The sequence below is a fragment of the Myodes glareolus genome, chromosome 1, assembly GCF_982192425.1.
Source record: "Myodes glareolus chromosome 1, mMyoGla1.1, whole genome shotgun sequence".
NCBI classification, from domain to species: domain Eukaryota; kingdom Metazoa; phylum Chordata; class Mammalia; order Rodentia; family Cricetidae; genus Myodes; species Myodes glareolus.
In genome coordinates, this window is record NC_142026.1 from 31,552,725 (window position 1) to 31,568,171 (window position 15,447).

Below are 15,447 nucleotides of genomic sequence, written 5' to 3' on the forward strand. Positions count from 1 at the left end.
CTCAGCTTGCAATAGATGGCTTTTGATAAGAAATTGTCACAGTATTGCACAGAGGTGTGTAAGTCCTTGCTCCTTGGCTATTAAGCACTGTGCCACAGAGTTCTTATTCCTCTGTAGAGTATGTTGTCTTCTTCCTAAGCAAGGCTTTGATAGGGCCAGGAGCCTGGCTTTCCCTACCTCCTGTTCCTTGGGTAGACTTGCTCTCTTTTCTGTTGCTCTGTTTTCTATTTCAAGACTTTGCGAATGTTCTCAGGTTAAAAAAAATCATATCTGTTGCTAAACAGAGTACATTTCCAAAAGCCTTTGTGGAATTTAAGGTTCCAAGAACATTCCCGTCTCTGAGACAGTGTTATTTTTTTTTCTTCTCACCTATAATTACAGTTTCCATTTTTTACCCTGGTGGCAGCTTCGTAAGTTGTGGCTGGAGCTTGTATCTGGTCCCTGAAGGCAAACAAGGTGGGAGTGGGGAGCATTAAGTCAATGTGGTCCTGGAGACTGGGTTTGCAGTACCTTATCTTAGGCCCTGGCTGTGCTGAGGCTTGTGTCCACCAGCCAAATGATGCAGTTTGGACTCGGAGTGGAGGGGGGTGATAAAGAACATTAATAAGCCATTAGCTCAAGGTTCTGAGACCTCAGGGAGGTACCCAGTGGAACTGTGGAGTTGAAGGCTTCCCTAGAAATATGACATTTGTAGCCCGGCTCCTCCAGGCTATAGGTGAGGATCTTGTGGGTCCTGGCGGCCTGGCTTCAGGTTCATCCACCTTATCGGTCATCTTGCTTGTTCTCTGGTCCCTGCTGGGCTTTGCCTGGGCATGGTGTTGGCGTCAGCTCACCAGAGGGCAGGGGCAGGACTGACATTTCCATGCTGCCTGAGCTGGGAGATTATCTTCTTCCTATGTCTGGTCTTGGGTCACACCCATCTAGTTTAGCATCTTCTGCCTCTTAGGTAAAGGAAGGTTCAGGGTGGCTTTGGCCTCCACACTTCTCAGTTTTCTGGGAGTTGATGTGGTAGCCAGGAGGAACCGAGGTTAGGGGAGGTCCAGGCAGAGGTCCGGGGAAGCTGTTGTGCATCTGTGCACAGTGGAGTTGAAGGCACTGTAGCAGTACTAAAGTGGATGACGTCCATGGGGACGTATGGTGTCCTCTGTGGGTGTGAAGCAGACCCTCTGTGGGGCAGCAGCTGCCCTTTGAGCTGCTCAGGAGCAGCATGGAGGCAGCCCTGGCCCCTCAAGCCCAGCCTATGGCCTCCTGCTTCTCCTCTGCCGCAGTGCTATAGTTGAAGTGTGTCCTCGTGAATCTCGGAGCCCATTGTGGGTAGTGCAGTCACTGTACCTTTGTTCTTGTATCCACTTGGGTATTATTTACAATCCACCAGTCACGACCAGTGAAGGCATCTGAGGTCACATTTTACATGCCCAACTTCGAGCCCCAGTAATCTGTCACTATAGGGGGAGGCCTGGGCACAGCACCCACTTTCTTTAGCTGAATAGACTGTTAACTTATGGGAATGTAGCTCGGTGTTAGAGAATTTGCCTAACATGCCCTGAATTGGATGCACTGCACTGCAGAAAGGGGAAAAAATAATAGTTGAAGGCTGGTGTTGGGTTGATGAAGAAAGATGGATTAGGTTCTTGTCCTGAGCCGCAGTGGAGAACACCTGTGGTATTAAGCAGGAGCCAGGCAGCCTAGCCCACACCCATCAGAGGCTCAGAGGAACCCACAGCCTGTCAGTGGTAATCTCAGACCTACTGTTAAATTCCAGCCCCGTAGCACTTCATCTACAATGATGTCTGTGAATGTGTTTTCTTTGTGTTACTGGGATGCTAAGTGGGTGGGACACAGCAATCTCTTCTGTGACATTGTTTTGGTGAATGTCGAGAGACAAGATAGTCCCAGTTCGCTTTGAATTCACTGTGTAACCTAGAATGACCTTTAACTTCTAATAATTATGATTCTACAAGTGTGGAGATTGCAGGCATGTATCACACCCAGTTTTATTCCTTGCAGGGGGTTGACTCTTGGATGTAGTGTATGCTAATAAGCAAGCCCACAGACATCTGTGACTTTTGGCTCCGCCCCACTGGGAAGATCCTTGGAAAGTGTGTACAGACATGGCCAGAGTTGTTTCTTGTAGCATTTGCTTTGCTCACTGTGGTACAAGGCTCAGCCACTGAAAAGCCACGGAGGAAGGTGGCAGAAAATTGTGGTGCAGATGCCTTTGACTAAAGCACTTGCTACTTTTCTTTTGGTCTTGAATGCAGCCACCTTTCTTTCAGACTGAGCAGATAGTTTTTAAAAAAGGTTTCTTAATGAAAGCTGTGTAAATTAGTAGCTCTTAACCCCCCCCCCCCCATTTTGAGTGTGGATATATTAGCAAATAAAAAGCTACCACACAATGCCACGGTGCTTTTGTGTGGACGTATCTCACCTCCTGTAGCCTCTGCAGGCCACCCAGCCCCTACTGATTGAGCTTCCTGACCAGAAGTCTCCCTCTGGGCGACTCATATCCTTAGACATCAGGGTTTCTCTGTCACTGCAGGCCAGTGACATCTGGCCAGTGTTGGTTGCAGCCTCTTTGGTGTCAGGTGGACTGTCTTTCCCTGGTCTGTTTGGTCTCATCTAAGCACCTTTCACTCTTGTCCAGCAACCTATAAGGGAACAGCAGACCGATACTTCCGGCCTTGACACCTGCTGGGTCTAAAGTACCAGGCACCCTCCAGAGAATGATGACCAACTTGACTTTGAATGTGTTGTGAGGGACTTGGCTTTTTGAACAACTTTAAGAAATAACAGGAGTCATCTGAGAAAGACTCTCGAGTGAATTACGTTGGAAAGAGACATGCAGCCTGTGGCTGCATTGTGGTGGACACTACCACAGGCTGTCATTTATGACAGGAAGTGGCACGGGGAGTGTGACAGTTGTGAACAAAGCCACGGACTGTGGTTGTGGTGGTGTAAGGTGTGAGGCAGGCTGGGGTATAGCACCATAACTGAGTCCTTCAGGACTGAAGGACCCTTTGTCTTTCTGAAGCACCCCAAACCACCCTGGCTGATCACCTCTCTGTTTATCTCTGGGGACCCTAATATCCAGCAGAGACTTTTCTGCACCCTGCCGTCTTGCAACTGGTTCTAGTTGTCAGCTGTCTTTCTCTTTTTTGTGAGATTTCAGAAAAGTAACTATTTTGGTAGATGTCTAAAGGATGAAAAGCTGCCCTGACGCAAGGTCAGGTCCAGGCAGATCGGACTCCTGCCATAGTAACTTAGGGGTCTGGTGTGATCGTTCTTCACTGCCCTTCCGTCCCCACCAAAAATGACATAGGGGACATTTAGATTTGCCTTGAGTTGTGGCATGTCGCCTCACACTTTTCATCCTCTCTTGCAGATGCTTTTGTGAACAGCCAGGAATGGACTCTCAGCCGATCTGTCCCGGAGCTCAAAGTGGTGAGTGGCACCTCTGGCCTGTGGGAGGGAAGAGGCTAGAGTAAGTGTGCAAGCCTGCCCATATCTACCCTCTTCTGTTTCCTGGTTCCTGAAGAGTGGGAGCTTGCTCCGTCTGGGGTGTGTGCACCTGGGCAAGGCTATCACTGGCAGTAGGGAGCCAGAACTTTGAGTGTGCGTGGAAGAGCCGTAATTGTCATCCAGCAGGTGGTGTCTGTGTACATTCCCCAGCCTGGTCTGTGCTGCTCTGTGTCCGCGTCACACACATGCACTGTATACACGTGCCACTGTGGACTTAACCTGTCCCTTATTGGGTGTTATGACAACCTCTGTAACAAGTGGTCCATAATCATAATTTCTGTCAAAAAGTAATGACTGTTTATATAACTATGATCTCCTGGCATAAGTTAAGAGTTCTGCTGTTAATAAAAGCAGCTTCCAGCAGAGTTAAAGCTTATAGCTGGCTTCTGTGAATGTTGTCCATTGCAGTTGCCTCTTAGAGCCCAGCTCCGTGACATGCCTCCAGCCTTAGCATGGACGGAAGGGATGCCCATATTTTAAATAATTGTGTTGTTTGTCATGAAATGTAAGGCTCTTATTCGCGTATGTATTCACATGCACACATTCTCTCTTCTGTTTTCCCTGTGTTGGACTCTGACTTACCTGCTAGAAGACAGATGAGCCCCTGTCCGTTAGCATGCATCAGGTGGTGGAGGACCTCAGTGTGGCCCGCCCACTCATTGTGCATCTTCCCACCCTGTTCATCCTTTCTCCTGCCAGCTCCCTAGTGACCTGCCTCAACCTCCAGGACCCCACATTCCTCCTTCATGCTGCCCAGCCTCACTGATGCAGAGAGGATGGGATAAGGACTTTTATGTCTCACCTGAGATGGAAGTGAGCCACTTCCTCTAGGACACTGGTGCATCTCAGCAGTGCCGACGAATGGGGCTGTTCTTGAAAGACAGCTGTCCTCCTAGTCTCTGGGGCTCTACAAGGCTGCCCCTGAAATAGTCTTCTGTGCTTCTTAGCTACCACAACTTGTACAGTATTAGAATGTTCTGGAAATACCTGATGAGTGGATAACCCAAAGGTGCCAATGCCATTAACGGGACTTTTTTGTAAAGATTGGTCAGTTTTAGATACTTTTGGTAAGAAACCCAGGTGCTGACTATAGTCAGTGACAAACAACAAGACCAGGGTGTTTCCCACAAGGTGTTTATGAAGTACACACTCCTGGGCATGCCCTGCCTGCAAGTTTTATGTAATTATGGCCTTCAATCCTGACAGTTACCCCAGAAGGGGCAGGCCCTGTTGTCACCGTGTCACAGATTAGGTTTGGGGCATGAGGAGCTTCTTCAGAAGCTGTCTAGAGTAGGGTAGAGCTGGGATTTGAAGCCCGCACTGCCTTGGAGAGCCTTCTGTGAATCTGTCCCCACTGTTGCCATAGCCTCTGGCCCTAGGTTTTCATTTAAGTCAGAACAGCAGCAGGGCGGGGTGGGGTGCTTCAGCCTTTTGGCAGCATAAGAGATGACTGGAACTGGGGTTACTGGAGCTTTTCTTTCTGAGAGCCTGCCTGCACTTGAAGGTGTTGCAGGCTTTGGGGCCTGAGTGGTTTTTGTTTGGCTGGTTTGGGCTTTTTAAGGCAGCATCTTACTTATGTCCTTGGCTGCTGTGGAACTCACTGTGTTGCCCAGGCTGGCTTTTCATTCACCATCTTCCTGGCTCAGCCTCGCAAGTGCTAGAATTAAATAGGCTAGTGCCACTATGCCTGGTCTGGTCCACATATTTTTATTAGCCAATAATAATTGAGAATGAGCCAAAAATTTATTTCCTGCATGTGACTTTCTGTTATAAGCATTTGGTATGTCTAGCAAGTATTGACATTTTAAAGAGACAATGTAGGGTTCTTCTAAATGTGAGTTTGTTAAAGCTTGATTGACTTGAGGTCACTATGATTGACTTGTCCTACAGTCAAGGGCTCATCTGTGGTTTGAGGGCCTTGAGCTCTGCCGTGGTATGCGCCCTCTCGTGATGGCATCTGCAGGCACCTCGTTGTCCAGGGCACCTCAGCCTATCCTTATGTAGTGAGGATGCTCAGGTCTGAAGAAACACCTTTTTGTTCCATGAAGCATTTCCCTTCCCACAGGGCTGTTACTATTTCTGCCCTCATGCAGCTCCCGAGGTGGCCCTTTAGGACATTGCCTTGGGACCCTCAGCCCTGCTTGGAAATGTAGCCATGGAATGATGTCACTTTTGTGGAGTGTTTTCCAGTGAGTCTTTTTGAATCCGACAGGACACACAGTTCACTGTTGCTCCTTGTGAGAGTGGTGAGCCTCTCTGAAGTTGTGGTGTAGTTGTCTTCAGCCCTGCAGCTTTGTGCCGGGCTGTGTAAGCTCCGTGTCTCCGCCTGGGTGAAAGCAGCAGGCAGACCTGGCCTGTAGAGGCCACTGTCTGTTTTGCTTATACTCTCAGCTGGGGTTTTTAACTAAAAGGATCCTTTTGTTTTGCAGTAGAATCGTGTTTAGTAGTTGAGTAGAAAACGTGGGGTGCTAGAGAGTTGAGTTTATGAAGGTGCTGTGCTTTGCTTCTTCTGGTAGACAACAGGGGGCACAGAGCCTTAACTGATGGCTTGCACAGGTGAGGCAGGTGACAGCTTCTGTCTGATGTACCCAGCTCTGTCATTATCAGGGCACCTCCTTTCTGTCCATGAAGCCCATTGGCTGAGTTATTTCCTTCTATTCAGGTGACATTCAGGAGTGGTTGTCACAGTTTCACAGGAGGGCCACATCCTAACAGATGGTAGTTTCTGCCAGTTTTTCAAGTAAAAACAGTGCTGCTTACATCTTGTGAGATGGGTGTGCAAGCCGAGCAACCTCCATCCCCAGCCCAGGGTAGCTGGCACTGGCCTGGTCAGGGATGTGCTGTACCTTTGCCTATTGTTGCTGAAAAGAGTGGCTGGTGTCACCACACAGAGACACCCCAGCTGCACAGTGCTGGATTTCTTCCTCCAGGAAGAGAAAGTGATCTTAATTAAACATTTCATTTCTGTGGCATATACTGACTTGGATTTTTCTCAGCTTGAAGCTGACAAACAGCAGGTACCCTTGAGCAAAAGAATAATTAATAGGCAGATACTCTCAAATTGTGGAGGCTCAAGGTAGGAAGATGCAGGCTTGGAGAGGAGACAGCTTTTTGCAGGAGTTGTCCTTATGCTCTGGCCCTCAGCCCAGCTCTCAGTGTAGAGAGAGCTCATTTATACTCACTAGTGTTAGTCATTCATCAGCCATTCACATACCGGTTCCATGGGGGCTGTGCATCTTCCTTGGCAGGCAGAGAACAAGATGAGTAAGGCACAGTCCCTTCCCATAAGGAGTGGCGAGTCAGGTTAAAGGTTCCGTGTGTGGCAGATGTGGCAGCAGGGCATCTCGCTGGCCCCAGGTGAGCTGTGACATGAAAGTGTCCTCACCTGTCCAGGCTGCTGTGACAAGATGTGGTGGTTTGTAAACAAAACCACTGTTTACAAACAGTAAAACCTGTGTTCATAGTTCTAGAGTTTGGAAGTCAAAGGGACCTGCAGATGTGGGGGCTGGTAGGCTTTAGGGGTGTTCTGCTCTATAGGTCACAGGTGCACAGGTGGGATGTTCTTTCCTCTCTCCTGCCTGCTGGGTCACATTCAAATATATGCTGGTTTCTGTGTGGACAGTGTCCTGAGACCCATCCCCTCTCAGAGATCCTGCTCTCCATGCATCTCCTGGGGCCTGGGGAACACAAGCATTCAGAAACCAATAGACATGGTCTTAGAGGTTGTGATGGCTGAGCTGGCTGCCAGTCCTGAGCCTGGAATATGATTTGGGGCTCTGATTAATCAGTGTGGAAAGTTCTAGTCACCTGGAGACAGCAAACCCTGTAGAGATGAGATTGATAGTGTGTGAATATAGACGACAAAGCCCGGAAGTAGGAAGCAGAGGGCTGCAAGCATTGCAAGCATTGCGAGGGGGTCAGGACAGCCTGTGGGTGTGGAGATGGTCACACAGACCAATCGACTGCGGGAGCAGTTGGGACATCAGGGACGAGTGTGGGATTCATACATGGTCACGGAGCAAAAATTAGAATGCACAAGGCTGCTGAGTGGGGCAGCTTCCTGGAGGGAGCGCGGGAGAAGTGCAGGGCTCCCAGCAGAGCCAAGTGTCCTATCACCAGAACACAGGGGTCAGCCTTGCCACCCTGGTTGTTGGTGAACAGTGGCACCCACACCACCCTTGCCCTCTCCTGTTATTTTCTACCCAGTGTGATCACCTTGACTGTCCCTGCCACAGCTTGGCTGTTGTTTTTCTCTTAGTTGTGTGTTTTTGAGAGGCAGGCTTGCTGTCTCTACTCCCTTCTCAATCCCAGTTACCCTGCCTCCAGCTTTCTCACGTTCACCTCCTTAGGGTAGAATGTACCAGATGGCTCAATCTGCAGACAGCTCTGTGTGTGGCATTGTGTGTTCTGTGGGACCTTTCCATCTTAGTGTATAGGGAGGCTCCTACACCATGGGCAGTCGAGCCTATACACATGTACCCTGTAAAGCCAGCAGGGGCATTCCCGGAAGAATGCCAGCTATGTTGACACCCTAACAGCACCAGGACTGTAAAGACAGGAACAGCTAAATCAAGGTTGACTCTGTTTCCAATAAGAATAGTTGCTGAGTTCATTTTTTAATCTCTCATTTTAACTTCTATGTGAAAAAAAAAAGCTAAATAAATGATTTAACCACCCCTAACTATTGTCTTTTTTTTTTCCTGCAGGGAATTGTGGGTAACTTGGCCAGTGGCAAGTCTGCACTGGTACACCGATATCTGACAGGCACTTACGTGCAGGAGGAATCTCCAGAAGGTATGTTGTTCGGCAGATGGTTAGTTACAAGCTTAGAGTTTAGGGCTTAAATTTTTTTCTTTAGCATATTCTAAATCATTGATGACCTATGCCAAAGCCATTAGGAGGCCACCAAGCATCAAAGAGACTTAGATATACTTTCCCTCTGATGGGGGCTTAGTGCATTCACTCCAGCAGTTCGAGCATTAACCATGAGATGCTCTTGATCCTTCATCCAGTGCTACTCCTTTGAGTATTGGTCCGACATCTCTCAGATCTGGACACTGACCTTGTAATGCTGATTAGTTGGAAATACCAGCATTTCTAAATGCAGTCCAGATCCCCCACTGTGTGTATTGAGTATGTTCCCTTTATATTGTATTACAGACATGTAATAATCATTTTGCATGTAAATTAGGCATTTCTTTTGCCATTAGACATTTTGATTCTTCTGTTGACATATCCATGTCTTACTGTGGTTCTATTTCTTTTTTTCTTTTTTCTTTATTTTTTTTTTTAACTTTTAAGTAAGATTATGAGAGCGGTAGTATGAAACCCCGTAGTCCCCTTAATCAAAGTGTAGCCCACAAGCCATTTTCTAAAATATATTTTCTCCCCATGTAACCTTTTGCAATCCAACTCTGAGACACTGAATTTCTGGTTCCTTCTTTTTCTTACTGGCTGTTCCATTCTTTGCAGATATGGACGCAGGTAACTATACATTCCTTCATGGCAGTGCTGTCTCGTTCTGGAGCGAGCAGAGGCACAACCTTGTCCTGTAGCGTTCCCTTCCCGCCTCGTTCTGTGTCTCATCCTATTTTGTTTCATTTCACCTTTTTCTTTTAAGTTTCACATTCCACCCTGTTTCGTCCCTTAGCTGTCTTCTGAGCAGTAGTCTGAAGTAGCTTCACGTGTCCCCTGTAACCCATGTTTTAGCCCTTTAACTCTTGTCCTAAAGACCATCTAGAAAGAACAAAGTCCTGAGGGCTTGCTTGGGGCTCTGCCACCATTCTGCAGTGTTTTCCAGCCATGTTTTGAAAGCCTCCTGGCTGTCACGTCAGGGAGACACCCACTTCCCAAATTCTCCCCAGGGATTGATGATTTGGGAAGAGGACGGCATCCAAAGGTTTATGTATGAGACCGAATGGACAAAGACTTGATCTTGTGGGGACGATAGACCCGGGTACTCAGAACTCACAGCTTGGAGGAGGGAGGAAGATAGTATCTCTTACTCCCAGGACCCACCAGCCCAGGCTTTCCTCTCTGTGTCTGAGTGTGAATGATCACCACAGCCAGCTTGACTAGACTTGGAGTTGGTAGCACTTCCGTCTCTGGACTTCTGTGTTGTGGGACTCACTGTCATGCAGTTGGTAAAATCCAGCCACCAAAGGTCTGCGCTGACCCAGCTGCAAGGCAAACATATGCCTTTTCCAGCCAGCCCTGTTTTGAATGCCTTTCTCATCTACATTTTGGGCTAGGATTGTTGGAAGTTCTAGGCCAGCCCAGCCCCTGGTTCTCCTGGTGTCTCTCACTGGCTCAGATTTCTAGGGGTTTAGAGGTGGGTTGTACTGTAGTCGCTGATTCTAAAGGAAGAGGCAGGACCACATCTACATTTGATCAGTATTGTGGTGTCAGTCATTTCCTGTTGGACATTCAGTCTGTCCTAACACACCTATGTCTGACTTGATTTATTTGCAGTGTAGACTATGACCTTCTATTTTGATCAGCACAGTGGTGTTTCTCTTGATTGTTTGCACATCAGAAGTAAAAATTTTACCCTGTGAGATGAGATGCTAGCACTCCCTCCCCCTCATCTGCAGAGTGGGAGTTTGCCACCGCACTGACAGACACACAGCTGAGGACTCTTGGATCTGAGAGACAGAATTCAGGATCTCTCTCACACCCTCACCTGCCCACCTGTCCATCCTCTGACTGGGGACCTTGGACCTAGGGCAATTGTTCTGTGTGATGGAGGACAGAGTGTACCTGGCAGGATACAGCTGCATCTCTGTGAATGAGGAGGCCTCTGTGTTACTGGAACCCCTTGGCCTGGGAAGGTCTGTTTCCCATGAGCTGCCCTTGTGTTGCTGTCTGGGATGTAGCAGGTAGCAGTTACTGTCTTTGTGCTTCTCAAGATCTGACAGTTGGTTTCTGTTCCCTGTCCCCATGATCCACGGGTCCTATACCAGCAGCAGGACGCAAAGGGACATGAGGTCATCAGCCTTTGGTTCCTCACACTGCTGCTTTGCAATCCCAAGATTCTTCTGTGGGGTCAGGGACCTTAGAGCTGGGAGATGGTTGCTCTTTTCCCCATGAATTAGTGTAGCCATCTACCCATGCTAACAGAATTTGAAAAACTGTATGTAAGGGCTGCAGGATCAGCATCTGTTTTACTGTCTTTATCCAGCAGTGTGGAGTCCTGGCTGGTGGGGGTCTCAGGTGTGCAGGAAGTTGTCAGAGAAGGCTGTAGCTCCATCTTCCCATCAGGAACTCATTATCACCCACGTGGGAAGGTACAGCTGTGGAAGGAGAACTGTGGTTGGTGCCTGGCTGAAACTGTGCGGCCCTCCAGTTTCTTGTGTTGCTGCTGCCCTCTGATTTGTCTCTGTGACACTTCATTTTCCATGACTATAACAAATCCCCAAGGTTAGTTGCTTTTGAAAACTGGTTTATTTTTAGTTTAGCCTGCATTTGAGAGGCTGAATGTCCAAGATCAGTCAGCTCCATGTTTGGCGTCTGGTGAGGGCCTTATGGTGGTATCACAGTCAGAGCATGTATGACAGAGACATGACGAGACAGGAAGCTACAGTGTGGGATGGGATCAGTGTTGCTCTTTACAACAATGCTTCCTCCTGAGAATGAACTATGACCCCTCCAGGCCTATATTCGTCCCTTCTGAGCTCAGCATCTTCAATGAGTAGTTTCCCTGCACTGTTACCCACCTGTTAAAGGAGTCAACGCTGGGAAGCAGGCTTCCTCTCCGCAAGTCTTTGCATACCCACTCAAACCATGTCCAAGCCATAGATATCCCCCAATGCTAGGGCAATCAGCTGGTCAGCTGCCACTCTACCATCCACATGGCTGTGTGTCTGCCAGTCTGTGCAGCTCACTGGATTCGCCCCATTCTTGGTCATGAGGTATGGGGTTGTTCCTTTGGTATAATACATACAAAAATATCTTTTGTTGTAATCCTCACTTGCCCATGAGAGGTTTGGGTATTGAGAGGGATAATGTGTCGAGGAGCTTAGAACAGAAATCCACTCTTTGAGAAGAGAGCTTCCCCTTGGCAGGAACTTTCCTGGTGCAGTCATCCCAGAGTGTTTTCTTCAGATGCCTCTCAGCAGCGCCTCACAGGGTGGCTCAGTTGTGTTTTCTTGAGTGACACCTTTTAGTTGACACATTATTCTGTGGGGGAAGAGAATTGACCGAGAGCCTTGGAGATGCAGTCCAGAGAAAGCATTTCATGCTTGATGCTACTTTTAATTAGTGACTTAGGGCAAATAGTTAGTCTCAGCAAGGAGTCTGTGATCTGTGCACAGAGCTCAGAGACGATAGTTTGTGTATAGGTGGTTGGTCTCCTTCATGAGAGTGTATGAGCGAGTGTATTTGTAAATGTGTGTCTGTGATGTATAATTGACAGCAGAGTCCCTGGAAAGTCCCTTGGCAACTTTGCTTCCTTTAGGAGACAGGGCAACTCTCGTGGTGGTGTTGAATGGTGGTATCTGCCCTCTGATTTCTCCCAACTTTCATTGACTTTAGAAGTCCTAGGTGTCCATGGCTATTGACACCCCCTCTAGCCTCGGCCTCTTGTCACATCTTGTTTCTCCATGTTGTCATTTCCTCTTTCCCAGGAGAAGAACACCAGTGGGTTGATTCATGGTCTAGCCTCCTCTAGTGTGGCTTCAGTTGGACTCTGATAACTCCAGGCTCTGTTTCAGATAAGGCCCCACTTGTTCCCAGCATGGGCTTTTGCTGTTGTTGGGTTTGTTTCTTTTTGGTTTGTTTGTGGAGACCCACTGTGTCATCCAGATTGAACCGTAGCCGCCACCCCAGCCTCCTGAGTGTCGAAGGTACAGGTGAGAGCCACTACAGTCGGCTTAGTGGTGATGGTTAGGATGAATCTTTTTGAGGACTCAGCTCTACCCCATTTGTATGGTGTTTAACCAGGCACCATACCCAGAGCTCTGGAAGAGGGCTCCCCCTCCATCTCCTCTCCTGGGCATGGGCTGATTAGTGCTGCTGGCATTTGAGTCCCACAGGACCACCAGCCTGGGTGTGACCTTCACACCTCCCTTTCAAGGCCCTATTAATAGCTGCTAATTAGAGTTGTGAGCTGTGTTTGTGATTTCACTTTCCCCCTCATGTGTTAGGTGCTTAGCATGCAATGTGCACCCGCCTTCCCTCAGACTGAACCCTTGTGTTTTAAGTGAATCTTAACTCTCTGTGGGAGAGAGAAAGAAGAATCAGCTTGTCAGCAGCATGTGGGAGGTGTTGGGAATCAGGTCTTATCCCAAGACACTTAGCTTTGTGTCCTCCAGGCATGATAGGCCATGGGCCCTGGACAGCCTCTCCAGGTCTTGTTTCTTCCTGTTTGTGGATTGTGGTCCCCAAGGGCTATGCAGATGGAGGGACACAATGGCCTCAAGGAGGGGGACTGGTCTGTAGTGATGGATTATAGAGGACTTTAATGTTAAAGGCAACAAACCTAAGAATGGACATAGCCTGCCTTCCTGCAGTGGGAGCATTGATCGCCCCCAGCTGATACTTCTCACCCGCAACCTGCTGATGGGACAGTATTGAAATTGTGGGTTGAAGTCGTGTTTCAGCAAACCCCCTTCTTTTACCCAAATCCAGAATAAACAAACCCACATCTGGGTAAAATTTGCAGTAAACGGAGGCTGAGTCCCACCTGCTCTAGGGCTCACACAGTCCCTGAAGACGTAGGACACCAAGGCACAGTAGGCTCACTCCAAGAGTGACTGTCACCTGCTGCAGCTGTGGAAAAGGCTGTAAAGAAGTGACACATCCAGGTGTAGCGTGGGAGCACATGGGCCCGCTGTGCTGTCCACAGGGGTAGAATTCATGTAAGGCTGGTTTCTTTTGCCCCTGCTTTTTTCATTGCTCATTACCTCTTAGCCAGTTCAAATTTGGAGGCCAAAAGCTTTAAGATTGTGGTTGTCCTGCCTCTGTCTAGGCTGATAGCCAGTAGGTTCCTGGCCAGGGGTTGGTGTGATGGGGCACACCTCTAGGAGCCCTGTGTTGGCCCCACCTCTCTGCCCCAGCTCTGTTTCTGTACTCTCCTGACTATCCCAGAAATGATTGCACATACCGGCCTCATGCGCAGTACCCCAACCACACACACAACAGTCTGGAGATCCCCACATCAGGTTTCTTCTCCCCTAGAATCAAAAAGCAACTAATCCAAAGTCTGGTCCTGAGTCACCCATTTTGGCACAAAGTAACCCAAGAAAGCCAGAGGACAGTCAGAGAACAACAGGCGGCTCTTTGACTAGGGAGACCCAAGGAAGAGAATGGGAGTGTCTTTCCCGTGTGGAAGAGGAACCTGGTGTTCCCTGCACAACAGAAGAGACTGGAGCAGTTGAGGGCGGTGGAGGAGCCTTCTGCCTGTTAGGAAAAGCTGTGGATGTGTGATAGTCATAGCCCCAGGTGAGCAGGAGATGGGTGCAGTCCTCTAGGTAGGTGTCCATGGGTGGGGCAGGTCCCCAACCTATAGAGACTCAGATCTTTCATTTCAGACCCCATGGTCCTTGTGTGTGACTTGTGCATATCCCCTGTGTATCCTAAATGCCCTGGATGACTTAGGATACAGAACAAATGCTGTGTGTGTTGTAATTTTATATTATTTTGATAATGATGGTATGAGATGTCCGTGCTCAGTGGGAATGGTTTATTTTGGGGGGTATTTTGAGCTAGGTTAGCTGAATCTGTGGATGTGTCACGGTGGGAATGAAGAGTTGATTCTGAGAGAGACTGAGTGAACTGAGTCAGAAGGTTTCTGCTGTGAGAATTGCCCTGGTGAGCCCTAAATGATGCTGCCCACTCATGAATGTCCAGTGACAAACCCCACCAAGTATGACTCCACCCTGAAGAACCAATGAGATTTTTGGACTTCTTCCAGAGCGTAAGTAAGGGGTTAACTGGCAGGAGTGATGACCCCAAAATAGCTGCCTTGGAAAGTCTACCCAGCATGGATGATGGCTTCCCCATGACCACCTAGGTGGAGCCTCCTTCCATTAACCTTTCTAAACCTGTATACACTATCTCCTCCTGAGACCCTGAGGTGCAGTTAGAGCCAATTGTAAACAAATGGCTGCTAAGAAGTCTGTCCTACCTACTTCTGCTATGCCTGGAGAGGCTTTCTGCTAGCAGCCGTGACTGCCTGAAGCTGTTGAACCGTTAGGGTTCCCAGCCCTTGGCCTTTTAGCAGCCTTATGACATCCACATTCAGCATGAGGACACACCACCAATCCCTGTCTTTGAGAGAGTGTCGGCAGCCCACAGGCCCACCCTTGGTGACTCTTGGAGGAAGGCACAGCTGATCTGATAAAGATGGCTGTTGTTTTCCTCAGAGGACAGCACAATGCAGCAGTCTCAAAACCAGGAAACTAGACTCTTTGAGTCCGAATCACCAAAATTTGACAGTGCTCTTTGTTATGCCCAGCTAACAAGAGAGCAGGCAGCCGAGAGTCACACTCTGTTTCTGAGCTCAGAGCTTACCTGCGTGGTGGTGTTTTACTTTCAGCACCGTGGCTGCACCTTCACCTAGTCCTATTCAGCCCTTGCAACTCCACAGTAAATAGCCTGGCCGCTCAGGCTGCAGCCTGGCGGGAATTCTGTTACCATGGGCACTGACCCTGTCACTGCCACCAAAGGTCGCTTTAACTAAATTTCTATTGTCCTATTTGTAAATCAGACTGGAGGTGGAGAGGCGAGCTCAGAGAGGCTGAGTAGCAACTAACCTTCTCTCCTTAGTGGCTTCTCTGAAAGACCCTGGCTTCTGCTTGGTCCAACCAGAAAAGGCTGCGCCACTCCAAACCCCACCCTACTACTTCCCACATCTCTCTCCCTCTCCCTCTCCCTGATGCCCTCTGGTGCTCTATGATTACTTTCTGTCACTAGTGTACTAACTCAGTC

The 15,447-nt window shown here is 48.6% G+C and overlaps 1 protein-coding gene across 15 annotated transcripts in view; it reads left to right on the forward strand.

The window, feature by feature from the left end:
* The window catches only part of Agap1 (ArfGAP with GTPase domain, ankyrin repeat and PH domain 1), a 445,382-nt gene that overhangs the window by 146,075 nt on the left and 283,860 nt on the right, over positions 1-15,447 (forward strand). For 8 of the 15 annotated variants that reach the window (XM_048441788.3, XM_085696846.2, XM_085696840.2 and 5 more), the window contains exons 2-4: positions 3,383-3,441; positions 8,226-8,313; positions 8,992-9,003. In XM_048441788.3, coding sequence (XP_048297745.1) covers positions 3,383-3,441; positions 8,226-8,313; positions 8,992-9,003 — 159 coding nt within the window. The remainder of the gene's footprint in view (positions 1-3,382; positions 3,442-8,225; positions 8,314-8,991; positions 9,004-15,447) is intronic. The other 7 variants (XM_048441789.3, XM_048441794.3, XM_048441790.3 and 4 more) reach the window with 1 other exon arrangement.